The sequence below is a fragment of the Myiozetetes cayanensis genome, unplaced genomic scaffold (genome assembly GCF_022539395.1).
Source record: "Myiozetetes cayanensis isolate MyiCay16 unplaced genomic scaffold, myiCay2020 scf38, whole genome shotgun sequence".
Classification (NCBI taxonomy): domain Eukaryota; kingdom Metazoa; phylum Chordata; class Aves; order Passeriformes; family Tyrannidae; genus Myiozetetes; species Myiozetetes cayanensis.
Genome location: NW_026087609.1, coordinates 1,278,154 through 1,296,241, shown reverse-complemented (window position 1 = coordinate 1,296,241; position 18,088 = coordinate 1,278,154). Strand labels below are relative to the sequence as shown.

At 41.3% G+C, this 18,088-nt stretch overlaps 1 protein-coding gene across 1 annotated transcript in view; it reads right to left on the bottom strand.

Annotated features, from left to right (window-relative positions):
- Positions 1-18,088, bottom strand: part of BEAN1 (brain expressed associated with NEDD4 1) — a 50,703-nt gene that overhangs the window by 18,166 nt on the left and 14,449 nt on the right. The window contains 1 exon segment of the mRNA XM_050328229.1: positions 95-286. Within this exon segment, the coding sequence (XP_050184186.1) occupies positions 95-286 (192 nt within the window).

Sequence of the window (18,088 nt, the reverse complement as noted above, 5' to 3'; positions counted from 1 at the left end):
CATGAGCTGTGGGAGCGCAGTCCCAGCACCATTACACTGCTGCCCGTGACCTACAGACCCTGCTTTTTACAGTGTTTATTTCGCTGTCACTCACCGTAGCCAGGCTCTGTCCGCGGCTGGGGGTCCTTCCTCAGGCTGCCCACCACGATGGTGGCGCAGGACAGGGACAGCACCAGCCCGATCACCACCCCTGCCACCAGCAGCGGGGACACCAGCAGGCTGCTGTCACCGCCCGCCTCTTCGGGGCCGGGCAGCTCGCTGCTTGCCGTGCTCTGGTTCAGGGGAGCTGCTGGGCAGAGAAAAGGGCGGTGACAGCGGGGGGAGAGCGATTTACACCCCGTGCCCGAGCCCGGGGCTCCCACAGCCCCACAGAGCCCGGGGCGCTCCCGCTGCAGGAGCTCATGATCCGGGAAAACCTGTGGATGAAACTGGGCTGTCAGGAGCTGTCGGGGTCCCTGTTAGTGGAGAATATCCTGCTGGAGCCAGTGGAGCATGGCCCATAATTTTTATGGCTTCTCCCTGGCAAAATTCCCTGTACCTTGAGCTGAACGATGCTGAAAGAGCTTAAGTGCACAAGGGGGAATGTGCAGATCCCAGAATTTGAGCTCCGAGCAGGACAGAGGAATTGCACGTTGTTAAAGGTGGGAACAAAACTCCAAAAAATATATAAATGAATTATTTCAATTTAATAATAAATCTGCTTAAGGGAGAATAGCTCCAGTAATTTACACCCGAGTCAAATATCCTTTTGAGACAAGCTACAGAGAGAGTACCAGAAGTTAAACTGGAAGTTTCCCTTAGAGAATCAACCAGTGATGTATGTGAATTAGTTGCCCACAGATGTATTTATGGGGATTGCAGTGCTAAGAGAGAGGAGGTAAATGGTAGAAATTATGTGAAAAACAAATCAGGATCTAAGCAGATAAAATGTCCCCCCACACCTCTCCCAAATTAAAAAGAAATCTCCCAATTGCTGCTCAGGATCAGGCAACCAGACTTATTGATGCATAAATTCCTGGAGGTGCCTGTGAACCAAGACTGGCTGTCGAGTATGGCCTGGATATACTTTTGTGTCTGGCTTTATGTCATTTGAACAGATAAAGAATTTGTTTCTTACAGAAACCAAACACAAAACATTTTTTTCTCTCTTGAATATTCTGTGAATATGTGGTTTAGGAAGTGCAAGTGTTTTTGACGTGGACAGGTGTCAGCAGGTAGTTTTCAGTCAAAGTTTTCTCCACTCTTTTCCTTTGGGAGACACCACTTGGTGTGTTGCAGTCCCAAGAAGTTAAAAAGAAGACAGTGGCTTCAAGCCAGTGTGTGTTATCATTGGCTGATGCTTGAGCTTGAAAGAATCAATTAGAAGTATAAAAAAAGTAGACTTAAAATATAGTGGAGTTTTTCTTATTTTTCTAGATTTTTTCTATTTTTTTTTTTTTTAAAATTTTCTTAATTTTGACCAATGGCTGAGGAAGTTTATAAGCAATTAAGACACATAGCCAAGAAATGTGCTGAGCTTTTACCAAGTATTTTATACCAAAAGAGAAAACTAAGTTTGTTGAAAATTAACTGATGCTGTAGCATTAAATCAAAAGGCTATGGACAACCGAGCTCCTTAATAGTCTCAGTGCAAAGAGATTTGGGATGTGGGATATGTTTGAGGGGGAGATTCTGCTGGTCTTATGGCTCTTGAGCTAGAACTAAACTTCCTCAAACTTTACAAAATTCTGACCATGCTACTCCTTTGTACATTTTTCAGCTTGGTAATGTCCAAAAGTGTGCATTCCTGCTGGCTTTCCAAAGCCTTGTTTATTCAAATTTTTGCAAATTCCCTCTTTGAAAGATGCAAGTGTCACAGCAGTGACAATTTAAATCCCAGTGGTGAGGGGTTGACCTCTGAACTGAAAGTTCAGGTAATTTATGGCAGGTAATTTATTGGAACTTTGACTGTCTTGCAAAGGTGAAGTAAAGATCGACTTTGTCACCAGCATGCTGAGAAATGAGCCTGGGGTGGGAGGTGTCCCCCTGCACTGTCATTTCAGTTTGAAGTCCTGTCAGGTGGCAAAGAAAAAAGAGGCTTCAGTGAGGAAATGGATGCAGTGAGTGCTCTCAGATCTTTTAAAACCTGGGACAGATCCTAAATGGTCCTGTAGAAGGGAAGAGGGGCTGTCTAAGGAAAAGAAGAGTAGACTAGATGGGGTTCTCCAGTTGTGTTGGAGGCCAGCTGGTATCTTAACTCTTTGACTCTTTGGGAGATTCCTGTGGTGCCACCCAGTGTGAGCCCTGATATTTGGACCTGTTTTACTTTATAGCAAGAGCTGTAATGCTCAGTGACTTCATATAGCAAGTCCTCTGTCCTGTGCTCTGCACTGGTACTGGAGGTGCTGTGCTTTATCTTAAGACAGATCATTTATCTACCACATTCTCAGGGCTTCCTCAGCTATTTTCTCTCTTGCTTCTCACCACCATGAATCTTGCTGGGGTTTTTGTGCTTTTAATCTAACTGAACTCAGTCTTTTGCAAAGAGAAGATGTATTACAATATTGCTTTATTAGAAGGAATGAATAAGTCCCCTTAGCCCAGCTTCTGACAAAATATGTACTTGATAAACATCTCCTAAGGCACCATTTTCAGTGTGAGGCTGTGAGTCCTGTCCTCCAGACTTTGCACACTGACTTACTACTGTGTGACAAACAACCACAGAAGGAAAGGCTGTGTTGAGGTAGATTCTTTGGGTTTGAATTTTTGGGGGGCAAAAGAGGTTTATATTAATTTTGGCAAAAGAACATGTTAATACATTTTTCTTCTTTTATCCAAATACATCTTCTTTTGATAAGCTGTACATTCTGTATATAAAAATGCTATGATTTTTTCTTTCAGAATACAAGTATATTCTGAAAATGTATATTGAAGCCCACAAATACAACACACAGGAGGCCCAGGAGGCTGTTTAATTCTCACACTGCTCTCACACGCAGTTCTGCTGTTCTGTAGGCTTTTCTGATTTCCACACAGAAAATTAAACTGCTTCTTAAGTTACAGTTGATATTCAATATTAACTCTGTAGGGATTGCTTCAAACTTTTACCTCAGTGGGGCTTATCTCTTGGAAAGGTACTTGGTAGTTATTTGACAAAGTTGATGAATAAATAAATTTTTGCTGTCAGTTGCTGCATCAGTGACATTTTAACAGTTCCCCAAAACAGATGATATTAATTATTATCTCTAAATTTGCAGTAAAATCTTCCTATATAAATGGGTAACTAGTCTTGTCTGATAATTGCTCTTGTGGGAGATACTTCAGCATAAGCCAAACCCACATGAATTCAGTTAACCAGGCAGGACCCAGGAATGCAGACCAAGTTTCTCTGCAGCTCACGTTGTCTCTCTGATCTTTTTCACTGCCTATTTATGTCCTAATCAGAATTAAATATTTTCACTGATTAATAGTAGAAAATCAAAACCTTATTCAGACTGAGACTGTGTCCTAGGGTGATTCAGCTTTATGCCTGCTGCTTAAAGTGAATTTGGAACACACTTGCAGGTACAGAAGCTGCCCATGACACTGAGAAGCTCCTCCGAGGCAGAAAGGGTGGCCTCTCCTGTGAGGTGGCTGCCTCTGCCTTTTATCATGTCTGCTGGCTGTCAGATAATGACTTTTTCTCTTCTTGCACTGACATCCTTATTATAGAGCCAGAATGAGCAAGATTGGATCACCAGCAGCCTGCAAATTGAGAACGTCAGAAGCAAAGAGAATGGGGCTGCACAAGGGCTCAGGAAATAAATCTTTTCAGATGGGGTGGTTTAGGGTATTATGTTGATGTCACAGCAGCTTCTTTGGCTGCTGTTTCAAATTAACAGGAAAAATCTTCCAATTTTCATATCCATTGGCTATTTTATCAACACTGATGAATAGCACTGCAGTGAAACAAATCACTCTGGAGGTACAACAGCCCACTTTCTGATGGACAAGATACTTTCCCCCCTATTTTCTCATATTCCAAGTACGTTGAACTAATACAGTTTTATAAGCAGAACTCAAACCCATTTCTTTCCTAAGGAACTCTGTATTAAGCCTTGGAAATAAGAATGATGAGCATCCTCTTTTACCCATTAAAGTAACTCAGATCCAACTCAGGGTGGTAGTGACTTGACCAGGACAAAAGCAATATATTTTTTCTTTTATTGTGAGAAACTCTTTTTTTTTTGGCACATAAGTTTCTCATATAAAATTTTGGAAAAAAAAATAGTAGTGAAAATAATTTTTCTTAATATTTTTTTTAAAAAATCTAATTGGTGAATAATTGTGTATTTTACCTTGGCAGTGTGTCTGCTTGAACTGTGATCTTGATTTCTCATGTCTTTAGGAGGCTGAGCTCTGTCTGAACTGTATCTAATGTTTACTCTCATGGAATGTGGAGCCCAGGTAGAAACACAATCTGTACTGGGGGAGGTGGGGAAAAAACTCCAAAAACAAACCCCCCCCAAACCTTCCACTGAAAAGTTCCTTCCTTACAAACTTTCCTGCAGAGAGAAGATGAGAAGAAGATGAGAAGAAGATGAGGGATGAAACTCTTGCTGGCTCAAACAGTCACAGCCAGAGCAGCTGACTTGTGCTCAGTTGTCCCCTATATGTATTTATGAGCCTGTTAATCAGTTATCCACTTCTGATGACTATAACATTGGCTCAGATTTATGAGGCTTTGTAAATGATGAAGTTTTGTGTTGTCCTGGAGTTGCACTGAAGTGTCCAGTGGGCTCTGTCAGCCATCACTTTCAGCAATCCTTACCCTGCTCACATGGTTTGAAACTCTGGAAAAGAGCTGGTGAACAAATCAAATCAGCTGCAACTCAATTCTGAGCTTGAACTGAGGGTCAGGAGCCAGGACCACCTTACACACACACCTCCAGCACTCCTTCTTGAGTGCTTGTGGCTATTTAGGACCCTTCTATTAAAATTAATCCTGTTTCTTTTTCCAGCCTCCTCAACACTCTCCAATACTGAGAAAGTTCTTAGAGGAATGAGTGAAGTTAGTGCTTAGGGAACACTGACAACTCAAGTACTGATGTAACTGGTTGTGTGAGGCATGGGCTGCTAAGATAGAAAACTGGTAAATACTGCAATCCTCAGACCTTCCTTTAACAGCTGGGATCATAGGTGATATATCTGGGGCTTTCTTTGGAGGTGATGTGAACTTTTTAAACAATTAAAATGGTTTGCAGTGCTGCTCTGCACTCCCACAGGAATTATGGGGTTGACGTTGCAGAGCACGCCAAGCCTGGAGCATAACTTACATTATCATTTGTATCTGTAAAAGCTACAACAGCTATCTGCCTGCATAAATCAAGGGGTTTTCTCGTACCATTGAGAAGTGATTTAATACCTTCAGATTTCAGATTAAGAAGATCAGGATTTCTGCTTAGACAGCAGTGGGAATGTCAATAACAGCAAACCAGATATTGATTCCTGGGACAATTTCAATCACCTTTATTCTTTGTTGCTAAAGGAGACAGTGAAATTCAAGGGCACTGGAAGATCTGTAGAAATCAAATACTCAAACATTACTATTCACAGAAATAGGGGGAGAAATTCCAATTGCTTATTATAGAAAACCCGTTTGGTGAAAGGGGTGATAAATGGGAGTGTATTTCTCTTTGCCTGGCAGAGCTGGATCAGCCCTAAAGAGGGGAGAACACTCACCCCAATGAAGGGCTAGAAGAAGTGCCTCCTCCAGCTGACAGGCAATGGGGTTTGTCCTGGAGTAGCAAAACATTCTGCTGCCTAATCATTTCATTTTATAGGTTCCACTCAGTTCCTTCTCCTAAACAATATGGTGTTGGTTGCTCTTTCATTTGAGGTAGCAGAGGAAGGACTTTAAAAACAAACATAGCCCCCCATTCCAACGTGGACTTTGAGAAAGTGCATTTATTCACCTCTCAGTATAAGATGCAATGTGTATATTGTATTTTAAACAGAAAAAGTAGTTTCCTCCTCAAGGCCAGTTCACCATGGGGTTAACATCATCTCTAGCAGCTGGGAGGTCAGAAGAGGGCCTGAGCTGACCCCAAACACAGATATGCTGCGAAGGACTGATATTTAGACACCCTGAGAATCATCTCTGTGTGCTTCACCGTACCCCTCCCTGGGAGCTGAAAGTCTAGGCTGTGGGTATTCCTCCCTGGTCCTAAAACAAGGCTACAAATTTGAAAACAAAAGGTGATCTTAAAAAGGGAATATTTCTAATGGAAACAGAAATTCAATGTGCGTTGCTCTGCAAGTGAGGTTGAGTGAGAATAATAATGGAAAAAGATCTTGGGCTTTTCCTGTGAGCAAAATCTTTCTGAAATTATACTCCACTTCCAAAATTACACATTATGGGAAAGCTATTTAAATTTTGAATCCAAAGGGCTCATAAATCCCTTTGTAATGAACAGAGTTGTCTGTAGATTAGAACACCTGCAGTGCCCACAGAGAAGCCTGGACAATGTCTGACCCTGAAACACTGACTGGGTCTAAGGCTTGTAGAGTTTTTGTGGTCTTTTAAACAAAAAGGGACCAGAAAATGGTTCAGTACCAGAAAGTAAGTGTGCCCTGCGTGGCTGGTTCAAATAAAACTGTCTCAATGAAAGCTCTTTCATATCCAGGGATACCACCCAGGTCAATCCACGTTAAATGTCACTAACTGTTGTTCTTCTATTCATAGCCATAGTGGAAATGTGTCTGTTGAATTGTTCCCATTCTCTCCCACTGCAGGGAAAAAGAAGAGAAATTTTGAGCAAAGATATGGGATTCTTGGTAGAGAAACTAGAATCTAGGCTGATGTAAAATCCCCTTCTATCCCCCTTCAAATGCATGGGTAGATCCATGAAGAAAGAAATAACTTGAAAATAGAAAGGGGAATAATTTCTGTTCTTGGTTGTCCTGATCACACGTGACTGCAGAGGGATTTTAATCTACATATTTGATAAGAGCAATTGCTGATGATTAACAGAAAGGAATCACCAAAAAAAAAAAAAAGGAGTTCCTTCTTCAGTTTCCTCTTACCTGCCTTAATTATTCATTTTAACTGTGTGCTGGCAGATCAGGGATATCTTGTCAGGTGCTAAATGAGGCTGAGAGGATTCATGTGGTGCAGCCAGTAAAGGTGCTTCTATTCAAATTAGCTAAACATCTTCCCTACCAAAAGGAAATCCTGTGTTACAGGAGAACCCAGAATGTCCTTCAATAGCATGGCAATGTTGAGAGTTCACAGCAGAATTTATCACCAACTAAAAGAGACTGATATGCTCAGATTTGTGGACTAATAATTGCTTGAAATGCTTGGATGTGCCACTCTTCAGTTCTGGTGTGAACAGAGGGACCTCTTCAGTTCCTGAACAACCAGATGAAAAGAAATCCAATGAGGAAATTTTATATTCTTTGCATGAGTAGACAATGAATTTTTTTGGTGAAAGAACTGACAGCATGAAACTAGCTCCTATTTTATATGACAAATTAGAAATGCAGTGTGTGGGCTGCAGGAAAGTGAATGGTAAACTGAAAAAGGTTTGTTTGTGGAAGGGATGTCGCACTGAAAGTAAAAAAGGAGGAAAACGGTGCTGAGACAACAAGGAAACCTTGAACATCAGTTGCTTAAGGCAAGAGCAGTGCAACAACAGAATACTGAGATTTCAATAAAAATTAGTTTAGAACGGGTGGCTGTTTTCTCTTTAAAGCCTCTTGTTCTTTAATGTAAGCCTGAAATCCTGATGGTTATGGTAAAAAAGCTGAGAAGAGCCTCATATTAATTACTAAAAAGCTACCAGTCAGTGTTGATCTACTGAAGAGGAGTGAACTCAGAATTACCCTGTTGTCTCAAAGCAAAGTTTAAATCTATGTTACCTCTGAGAAACAGCTGTTCACCTGCTACTCTGAATTATGAAACCACGAACTTCAGAGGGTGTGCTGAGTAAAACTGTACTGGCCAAAATGCTGAATGGCAATGGAACGTGGGGATTTTTGATTGTTTTAATTATTTATGTTTTCTAAAAAATCTAAAGCGCCCACTGTCCTGAAGCTTGGGTAAAACCATGAGAATGGGAAAGGTTTGAAATCTCTGCATGCATTAAATACTGCCTGTAACTCCTCATTCTTTGCTGGTGCATGACAAGGTTCTTCTGAGGGGTCCCAGTCAAGGTCGGGGTGTTTGGAAAATACTCCAACCTTGTGCTCATGACCTGGAGAAGGGAGAGGTCCTGCCTCCCACTGTAAATGGGGAAGGGAAAGTGGTTTCAAATTATTTGTGGTTTTCTTTTTTTTGGTTTGTTTGTTTGATGGCTTCTGTGGTTTGATTTTTTGTTTGTTTGTGTGTGGGTTTGGTTTCTGTTTGTTGGGGTTGGTTTGTTTGCCTTTTTTAGCTACTGTAAGATAAAGGGAACAGATTGCAGTTTTTACCAAGGAAAGTGTAACTATGCAACAATAAATCCTGTTTGAGCCCCTGCTGCCTTCTTAATGGCTTTGCATTGGTATTAATTGGAGAAATGTCCTGGAAATGTTAACAAGGATAACCTCTGTGTTTTCTAGAGCTACATCTACAGCTTTATGATGTTCAGCCTGTCCATGCTGTCCTGCCACAATTTGTCTTAAAGGCTGTACTAGACAACATTTAGTGCAGGGACTTTACCCTTAGATCCTCTGCTGTCCCTTGAGCTGACAGCAAGGGAGACGAGAACTGTCCTGCTGTTTGGATTACTCCAATAATTGATGGATTCATATTTACTGTGTCATTTGTTAATACTATCTTGTTAAACCCTTCTGGGAATGAGATCACAGATTTTTCCAAGTATCAGCTGCTGCATAGTGTTTCCTAAAATACCAGATTTTAGGGCTGGGCCAAGGAAGAGAGGGTTGATGGTAAAACAGATGGCCTGGTTGCTAACAATATACATGACTGGGCTGGGGTGGGCAATGTTGTTGTTTCAGAGGGTTTTTTGCTTCAGAAAGAAACTCACTGCTGCTGCTCACGTCCTGTGTTATTTGGAGATAAACACTTCCTGAGGAGAGACTGGAGATGGCCCAACAATGTGTGATTCCTCCTGTTCCCCTTTGTCAGTGCTTCATTATTCTGCTTTATCTTTCTTAAAAATTGAGAGATGTAAGTCACATTCCTGTACTGTCTTTGGGTGTTTTGTTTTTAGTCTGATTGTCTCCTTTCTCCAAAAATTAGGATGTTCCATTACACCTGTCTCATTTTATCATCAAGCAAACTGCCTGTCCTTCTTGTTAGTTCATATTCCACTGAATATCTCCAGACTGGGGGTCCAGCAGTACTGTGGAAGCCTGTGCTGTCTCCTGTCTCCAGTGTAGTATTTAGAGCAGGAAAACATTTGGAGCCCAACAAGGGCCTGTGGACTGAACTCAGGGTATAATATTGATTAACCTCTTTTGTATTTTCACTGACTTATCTCTCTGTTTCTGCACCAATTATTTACTTACAATATTTCTGCTGTACTGTCTCCTACAATCCATTCCCAGTATTGAGAATCAAGATTCCTTCAACAAAGGGTGTGTGAAAAAGAGGGAGCTGCCAAGCACAGGGATACAACTCTTTACTTTCATGGTATTAAACTAGTTTAAAGGGAGGGAAATGCATCTGTGCACTGCTGACACCGAGCCAACAGCTTCAGTCTGAGGGAGCAGAGAGAAGGGTGATATTTGTAATCCCCTGCTAAATGCAAATAAGTTCTCTGTCTCTCTTCTGGAGTTTGCTTCCCTGAGTCAGCAGAGTTCATTTACATTTCGGTGACGTCTACAAGAATTTTGCCAACACATCTTATTACTGCAAACATTTTGTCAGTTCTGACATTTCCCTGCGCTGGGAGAATCCCCAGAATGGCTGTGTTTGTTCTGAGCAACAGACTTGGAGGCTCCATGGGAGCAGTGCAAGCCTTCACACCTCCTGCCCCTCATCCACCACCCCCTGAGTGTGCCACAACAACCTCTGATGGCCACGGTGTGAATACAAACCATTCCCACAACTCTTTTATCCTGAAAGCAGGATTGGGATCTGGAGCAGACACAGGATTGGTCCCCAGGCCTGGTTTCTGGAGCAAGATGCACAAACAACTACACTGACAGGAGGTAGGAGAGCCACGATGTGGTGACACAAAGCAGATCCAACCCTTGGACAGCAGGAATTCCACCTCAGATCAATCCAGCACTCCTGGGTCAGACAGCTGAATCCCTGGGAAACAAAGGCTATCCCTGTAACTGCACTAAGAGGATGCTTTAATTTGCAGCAAAGAATCTTTTCCCTCATAAGTTAGGATGAGTGCCTGTTCCAGAGAAGGGGAAGGAATGAGTGCATTGGGCAGGAGCATCATCTAAGTTAGACCCAGAACTCTTTAATCTTCCTTTCCCATTTCCCTGCTTTGTGCATTTCTCTGGCTCTCCCAGGCCAGAGGACTGAGGTGATTGCTTCTCCTTCTCCTCAGAGAGAGTGTCATCAGGGTTTCTGTTGTTTATAAACCCCATTTCCTAGTTCTGTAATTATTGTTGTGTGTGAGAGTCACCAGTGATGCTCAGTCAGATAGATCAGAATATTTTGCTGTCTACCACTACCTATATTTTTCTCCTACCCTGCTTATGTATATAAATATAATCTGCATTCATGTGTCATTATTCTCTCAAGCCTAGGAGGTATAAACATTTCTCTTGCAATGTAGTGATAGGAACAAGTTTCTTCTCTTCTCCACTCAGATGGAACCAACCACATTATTTTAGTTATGACTCAAGGCAATTTGAATTTAGGATTTCAAGGAGCCTTTATACCCCCTGGCCCTGTTGAGTGTTTTCTATTCTCTCTGTGTTTTTCCTCTCATTCTCAACTCTACAGTTTACAGTGTTTCCCACTAACTCATGTCTCATAAAGACAATGTGCCAAAATCTGGATTCTGCTCTTTGCTTATAAAGAGACTGTGGATGAAGAAGTCTGGCTCAGTTCAGGAAGGGGTTTCTGTGCACAGTTTGCACACTGCAGATGCATTCTTGATCTTGCTCCTACAAAACTTTCCAGTCCAGGAAGAACTGAGATCCATATTCTAGAACTGTCGTGCTTTTACCTATTTACATTGCAGGAGGGTATTTTGTCTCACTGATGGGCCTGTCTTTTTGGTTTGGAATTTATATTATAGAAGTGTTAAAATAAAAATTATTGAAATGTTTCAAAATAGCTTCTTCTGAAATCCATAGACTTCATATAACAGGTGAAGGAAAAGGCACATCAAGGTAACTCTTTTAAGTAGAAGAGCTCCTTGTCTGTGTTTGGGGGTTTATGGAACAGCCTTTGGCAGCTGCCTTGATAGAAACTTCCCTTTTAAACCTTGGCTTCTCTTCCTGTAAAAATATTCACAGAAATATGTTAATATATTTCAAAATATAACAGATCCACTGACCATTTCTAACCATGAAACTGAGCTGGTCATTCTTTACATCCTGTCAGATAATTTACTGTCATTACCTCTTCCTTGGAAAGAGCTGTATTTAGCAGAATTGAGCATTTTCTAAGCTGACAGGTCATCAGCAGAATGACTGTCCCATTGCTGGAGGACCTGGCACTGGTGTCTGTGCTTGATAGTCCTTCCTCATCCTCCTTTTTTAAGGTTCCCCATTTCCATTAGTTACTGTTGGAGTCTCCAGGTGGGAGGCAAAGGGGGCCAGGCTTGCATTTCACATTTACTGTGGGCCACAACTCTGTGCTTAGTTGTTATTTTCTAAACCTTTTATTTTTTTTTTTTTAATCTGTGTGCTTATGAAAAGATAAGTTGTCAAATTAGAGATGCACAACATGGATAAAAGTTCTGCTCTAATTAACAATTACTCGAGGGCTATTACAATTATGGCCACTGTTCATTTCTGCTCACAGAAGTTGGGAGTGCATCAGTAGGATTCTCTATATCAGGCAAGATTAACACACAGTGACACTCAGCAGGCAGTACAATGTACATTAAATAAAACTTAATGCCAGCAAAGATCAGAGGAAAAATATACTGAATAAACACAACAGTACTGGAAGAAGCAGCCTTCCAAATTTATCCTTAGAAAGGATAAGTGAAAGTTGAAAGAGGGTACAGCTGTCATTGGTTTTGATAATCCAGACCAAGGTAAAATATGAAATTTGTTACAAGCCCAGCAACAGCATTTTTGTTGGGGTGCATATTGCTGTAGCAGGGGAAGAGTTGATGGTGATTTTGACACCAAGCTAAATTCTCCTACCAAACACTGATAGATCCCATGAATGCTCCAAAGAACTGAAACGTCTCTGAAGGTCAAAGCACCTGCTTGTGGCTGAACAAGCAATGAAGAAATGAGACCAACAAGCAGCAGTGAATTCAGAGCTACAAAGATTTTTTAAACTCTCATTACAACAAATAGTTTCATGTCTTAAGAGCCTTGAATTAGTCATCAAGGTTATAAGAACTGATTTACTCAGCTGCCCCTAAATTGGATGCTGATAGGTTTTTTTCCCTTTCACCCCCCTCCTTTTATCCTTTTTAGGGTCCTTAATCCTTTTCCTGACAGACAACCTTGTATTATAAAGATATTCCTGAATATAAGGAATATAATTTTGTTACTTCAAAGGTGTCCTGGGTGCCTTTAATAAAGCAATTTTCAAAGCTGACAAGTACAATTATTTTCATTTCTAGGTGAAGAAGTGCTGTTAAAGGAGGCTGAAATGACTCAGAAGGAAGTTGGCAGACACAAGACAGTCTGGGTCTCTTGAGTTTGCATTCTTTCCTGTCAGACTGTGCCTCTGACAAGCCTTCCGTTTGTGTTTCCTTAAAAGATTGCTTAAAACCAGGTTTTCCCATGTATTCCAGTGGTCCATAAGGGTATCACACAGATTTAGAGTATCCACCCATTTTGGATCTTCACTTTGGATCTCAATTTGGCAATCTAATATTTCAAGCTGTTACACTGATGGACTAGGTGTGTAAATAACAGTACCCTGCCTCTCTTGAAATCTGCTTTTCTGACAAGAACTGTCCAAAAACATCCAGGTCTGGGTAGTGTTCTTAGTTACCTCTATGATTATGTTGCTATCCTGGCTGCCTCTAGGCAGGATTACCTCGAGGGCACTTGCCAGAGGCAGGATTGTATCTGTGACTTTATACAAAGCTGCCTAGAGAGTGAGGGGGGTCATTAATCCAAGTGGCCCCTGGTGATTACTAGAGAGGAAATCTGTGGGATGCAGCTCTTGGAACAAACAGAAACCTCCTGTCAATGGGAGTCTTAGGTAAAATCTTCATGGCAGAGTTAAGTTTTTGTGCAGTGTTTAATTAATAAGATGATGAGAAGTACCAAGTGGCATAAAAGGCAATTTCTTTGCTGTGAAAGCCTCCAGTTGCACCCCTGGGAACTGGGAGCGATGATTCCAAAAGTTATGACTCTCTTTGGCTTCAGTGGGGCAAGCTCCTTGCTTCCCATGAAAATGTGTGATTAAATCTGAATTAGAATTCAACCCTTCCCTATAACCTTCTCATGGTGTCAGGAAAGTTTCCAGATAGATGAAACAGCCTTAAAAACACCCCCAAAAAATGGCTGGCTAGAGGACTGGAAAAAGAGAAAGAGTAGATGAAGGCAGGTACATCTGAAGTGATACAAGTCAACACTATTTTTCCAAATGTGTTTTCTGTATTTCTGAGCAATGTATGGTTTAAGCCTTGAGCAAAGCTTATACATTTGATTTCCTCTCAGAGCAAGGGAAGCAGTAGCTTTTCTCCTCAGCTGGAACAAATCCATGCAGTGCCTCTCAGGGCAGCTTTCCCTGGGTACAAGCAGTACAATGCTTTTGTGGAGTCTTACCAGTGGTTCTACCTCTGATCCAAGAGGATTTAACAGCCAAAAATCGCCCTCAGCCAAGAGAGGAGAGCACAGGGAAGATAAAGGGGGAGAAGGAGAGAGGAAGAAAGACACAAGAATGTGTTTTTGTCATATTGTTGTTCCAGCTGACAGATGCAAAAAGGAATAGGCAAATATATATATTCATACCTGCAACACACTTTAGATAGATCATGTTCTCGCCCATTAGGCTGAATTTCATGGTAGCTGCACATTAAATGCAATTCTTTTAAATTCAGAGTTTTTCTTCCTAAGTGCTGAAATTAAGCTCTCAGATTAAGCTGAAGAAGTAACTCTTTCGTCTCTGAAAAGCAAAGGCAACTGTGGAGGGTGAAAATTAACTGAATTCCAGGGGCTTATGCTGCACTATGGAATGTATATATTTTATTTTTTTTCTCCATTAAGGCACAGAGCTGTGTTTGTGTGTGTGTGTGTGTGTGCACACATCATGTGTTGGCAAGCACATCCTCTGAGCTGTGTAGGAATCATCTCTCTGAAGGCAAAAATGTATCCTGTCAGGCTGTTGTTGATTACTGGGATGAGAAAAACAGCCTTTGAGGAATATCAGAGCCATGGCTCAATATACTGACAGGGCCTGCTACTCTTAATTATATTCCCATAATGCCATGGTTGGGAAGCTGGATGTGTGGGGTGCTACAAAAAGAAAAAAAAGATTCCCTCCTCCCACATTCTTCTTGTTTTATCCTTCACTTGTTCAGGCTCTTCCTGCCAGACTGGCTTGTGGCAGCAGCACAGAGGTTTTCCACCTTGTAGCAATGTGCTAAACATATGAATGCAATCTTTCCTGGGAGATGGCCTCACTGGGAGGTCCCCTCTTAGTCTTAATAGACACTGGGGATGTTGATTTTGAGGACCCAAGATTCACCTTTGTTCCCTTCTCTTCCCCTTCCTGGGATGGGAAAACCAGTGTTGAAAATAAAGAGCTGCCTGTTTTGGTTCTTCCCTTTCCTGGGTGTTTGTTTCTGAACTCCTTCCTTAGGATGTTTTTTCCCTTTGCCCTTCTCATTTCTGAGGTGCTGCCTGGCTGATCCAGAGCAGTCTCTCAGGCTAAATGAGTGCTGAACTCACTGGCACAGGGAGCTCCTGCTGCAGACACGACTGGAGCTGATTTTGTAAATGCTGGAACAAAAGGTTCTCATTTTCTTCCCTCCCAGCTCCTGAGTAAGTGAATCCAGGATATTGGGTTAGGCATTAACTACACAGTGAGCAGGAGGTATTGGAAAGTCATTTCCCTTTCCCTCTGCTCCCGTGGCTGATGTGCTGCCAGTGTTTAAGGAAGCAGGTCTTGCACATTCACAGATTTACAGGCTGAGGAACTTGCCCGTTATTTCTCTGTTTAAACAAAAAAAGACTTTTTGTTTTTAAACCCGCACAGAGCACAAAATTCCATGGTTTTGATTCTGTATTTTGAATTTTTTTGGTTTAGTTTCAAGGCCTGAATACTCACACCACAGCTGCCTTTAAACCCAGGTACCATCAGAGAGGATCTAGTCCAGCAAACCCCACCATGCTTCTGTGATGCATTTTTAAGAACTCCAGTCTTGAAGGAATGGTTGACCAATTCTGAGATTGATGGGATAATTTTGAGGGGGGCAATAGGAAAGACATTCCTTCATTTTACTTTGGTGGATATATTTTATTATTTTTGGTGACTGTTCTGTTGTGTTAATTGACAGCTGAGCCTGAATGGCTGTTTTATTCCAGCTTTACCAAGTGAAGTTTCATGTGATTAGCTCCCTTTGGAATCCTTGTACAGCCCAAGTCCAGCAAAAATTCCATGGTCTCAAAAGCCAGATTTGCTTTTGAGTAGAAACAATTAAGCACCCCAGTTGTGCCTTTGGGTATTTGCTGGGGGTGAACTCTGCTGCATCTATAAACATTCTCATTTTCCAGTTTCCTGCATGTTGATGTGTGTTTGAAAGCAAAATTATTGTCCAGATTTTTCAACAGTTGCAAAAGATAGTGAGTTCTTCGAGGTGTGTGTGCTGCGTGCTCACGAGTTGCCAAACACAAACTGTGTTCTTGCTGCTGCTCCAGCTTTAGTAAAAGATAGTTGTGTTTCTGGAAGGCCAGAGGTGGGGGAAGGAGCAAAGCAAAAGGGCACAATGAGGCATGTTATCAGCACTGGAGGCCTTTCTGGACCTTGAGAAATATTCCAGGTAATGAATTTAAGAAACAGATCCCTGCACACTATGTGACTGTACCAGCTGCTTGGCAATGTAATTAACTGATTCCATCACAGAATTGCTTTGCTAATTAGATGGAAAGCAGTCTTGTGTGAGGGTTCTTTGCTGGCCTGCTGAGTGCTGTGCAATGTGTCTGTGTGTCAGTCCTTCCATTGGAGCAGGGATTGTGACCCCAGCAGCACTTTTGGACACTTCCATCTGTTCACAGCACAGTCTGTGGGCTTTCTCTGCTCAGACACTTTGAGGCTGAGGAGGTAATCTCCAGCCTACTTGCTCTGGGTCAAGCTTTAAACAAGAACAGATGATTGTGAAGATCTCCTTTAGGACAGTTTTTCCCTTTTCCTATTTGTTACTCCCCCCATCAATTTTTGAGGATCCCACAAATCTTCCTAACAAGCTGCTGGGAACATCTGAGGAGCTGACTGAAGCTCCTCTTCAGATATAAAGCTGTCCTTCCTAATGGTAATGAAGAACTTTGACAAGGGTTGTTTTCACAGAGAGCTCAGAGGTAGGACATGGCTTTATTCTGCTCTATTTTTTTAATGCTGAAATTACTGATTTGTAACACAATAAAAATGGAAATTTTAACTCTCTATGCACCAGTCTTACATTGTGATTTTCTATGAGAATTATAAACCTCCAGCCCAATGGAAATTGATTTCAAAACATTTGCTTAGCATCCATTGAAGTATTTCTAGTCAAGCAATACCACATTTCGTGGCAGAAATTTGGACTTTTGTTTGGGCATAAAAAGCCCCTAAACAAGAGCTGTTTTTTCCTGCTCCTTCCCAGTTAATTCCCCATAACTCCAGGTAGTCAAAGGCCCTGGTGCTCCCCAGACATCCACAGACCAGGGAGGGCACTGCTGACCAGCAGCACCGGGACTTAGAAAATATTGCATCAGGTTTTGTTGTTGGAGAAACAGCACTTTAAAAGAAAGTCCAAATTTCCACAGGGAATTTGTGTGTGAGTGTAGGGGAATGCAGATGTGGTCTCTAAACATGTGTGGGGGGATAATGGCCACACATTTTTAGTAGTGATATACATCTGTTATACACCACACTTGCCCGTTGTTAAAAACAGGTTTAAAGTGAATTAAAGCCACTTATCAAAAGGTTCTTATGTAAATTTCTTTAAAAAATGTATATTCCCACTTTTATATATTTATATGTATAATACTTTTCAATTAAAAAAAGGCAACAATTCCCGTGTCTCTGAAAACATCAGATTGAGTAAACAATCTTATATCATAGATAGATTTGCATTTCTAATCAGTTTTTTAAGCAGCATGACAAACTGTCCAAGGACACACAAAATAATGGGTAGGTTATATGACTGAGACAAGCTTTGAAGATGTCTATTAATAATGACTGAACAGAAAAACATGGAATAATGGAACTACATTTCCTTCTTGCTACCTGGTTTTTATTCTGTGTGGGTTTCATATGAAGTAGACAAAGCTTTTCTTGGCCAAAATAAAAAGACAGTTAAATTTTGTGAATTGATTTCCCATGAACTGTAAAGTAAATGCAAAAAATTTAAGATGAGAAAGAAAAATGGTAATTAATACGTAAAAGCCTGATATTTTCATTCATGCTTTGTGGCTCAAGGGTGTGGTAATTTGAAGGACTGTTGCCCTCAGTGGGCAGCACAAGGTGCTTGGATCCTGCCAGGAAATTCTGAGGTGTATCAGGATGAGATAGTCTGAATGAACCAAGGTACTTTCTAATCTATGGACTAAATGTTTAGATGTCAGGATTAGAAAAGCAGGGAGTTAGAAATAAGACCAGTAAATGATTCCAGTGCAGTGTCTCTATCCTGCACACAGATAGAAGGAAAAGTAATAAATAAGATACATAGAATTTTCTATATATACACATCCCCTTATATACAGTGTATAATCTAACCTATAGATTAGTCATAATGGTGGGTGTTTTAATGCAGAAACACTTCCTTTATGTGCTCATTTAGCCACAGCCATGACTTCCTGATGTGAGTACAAC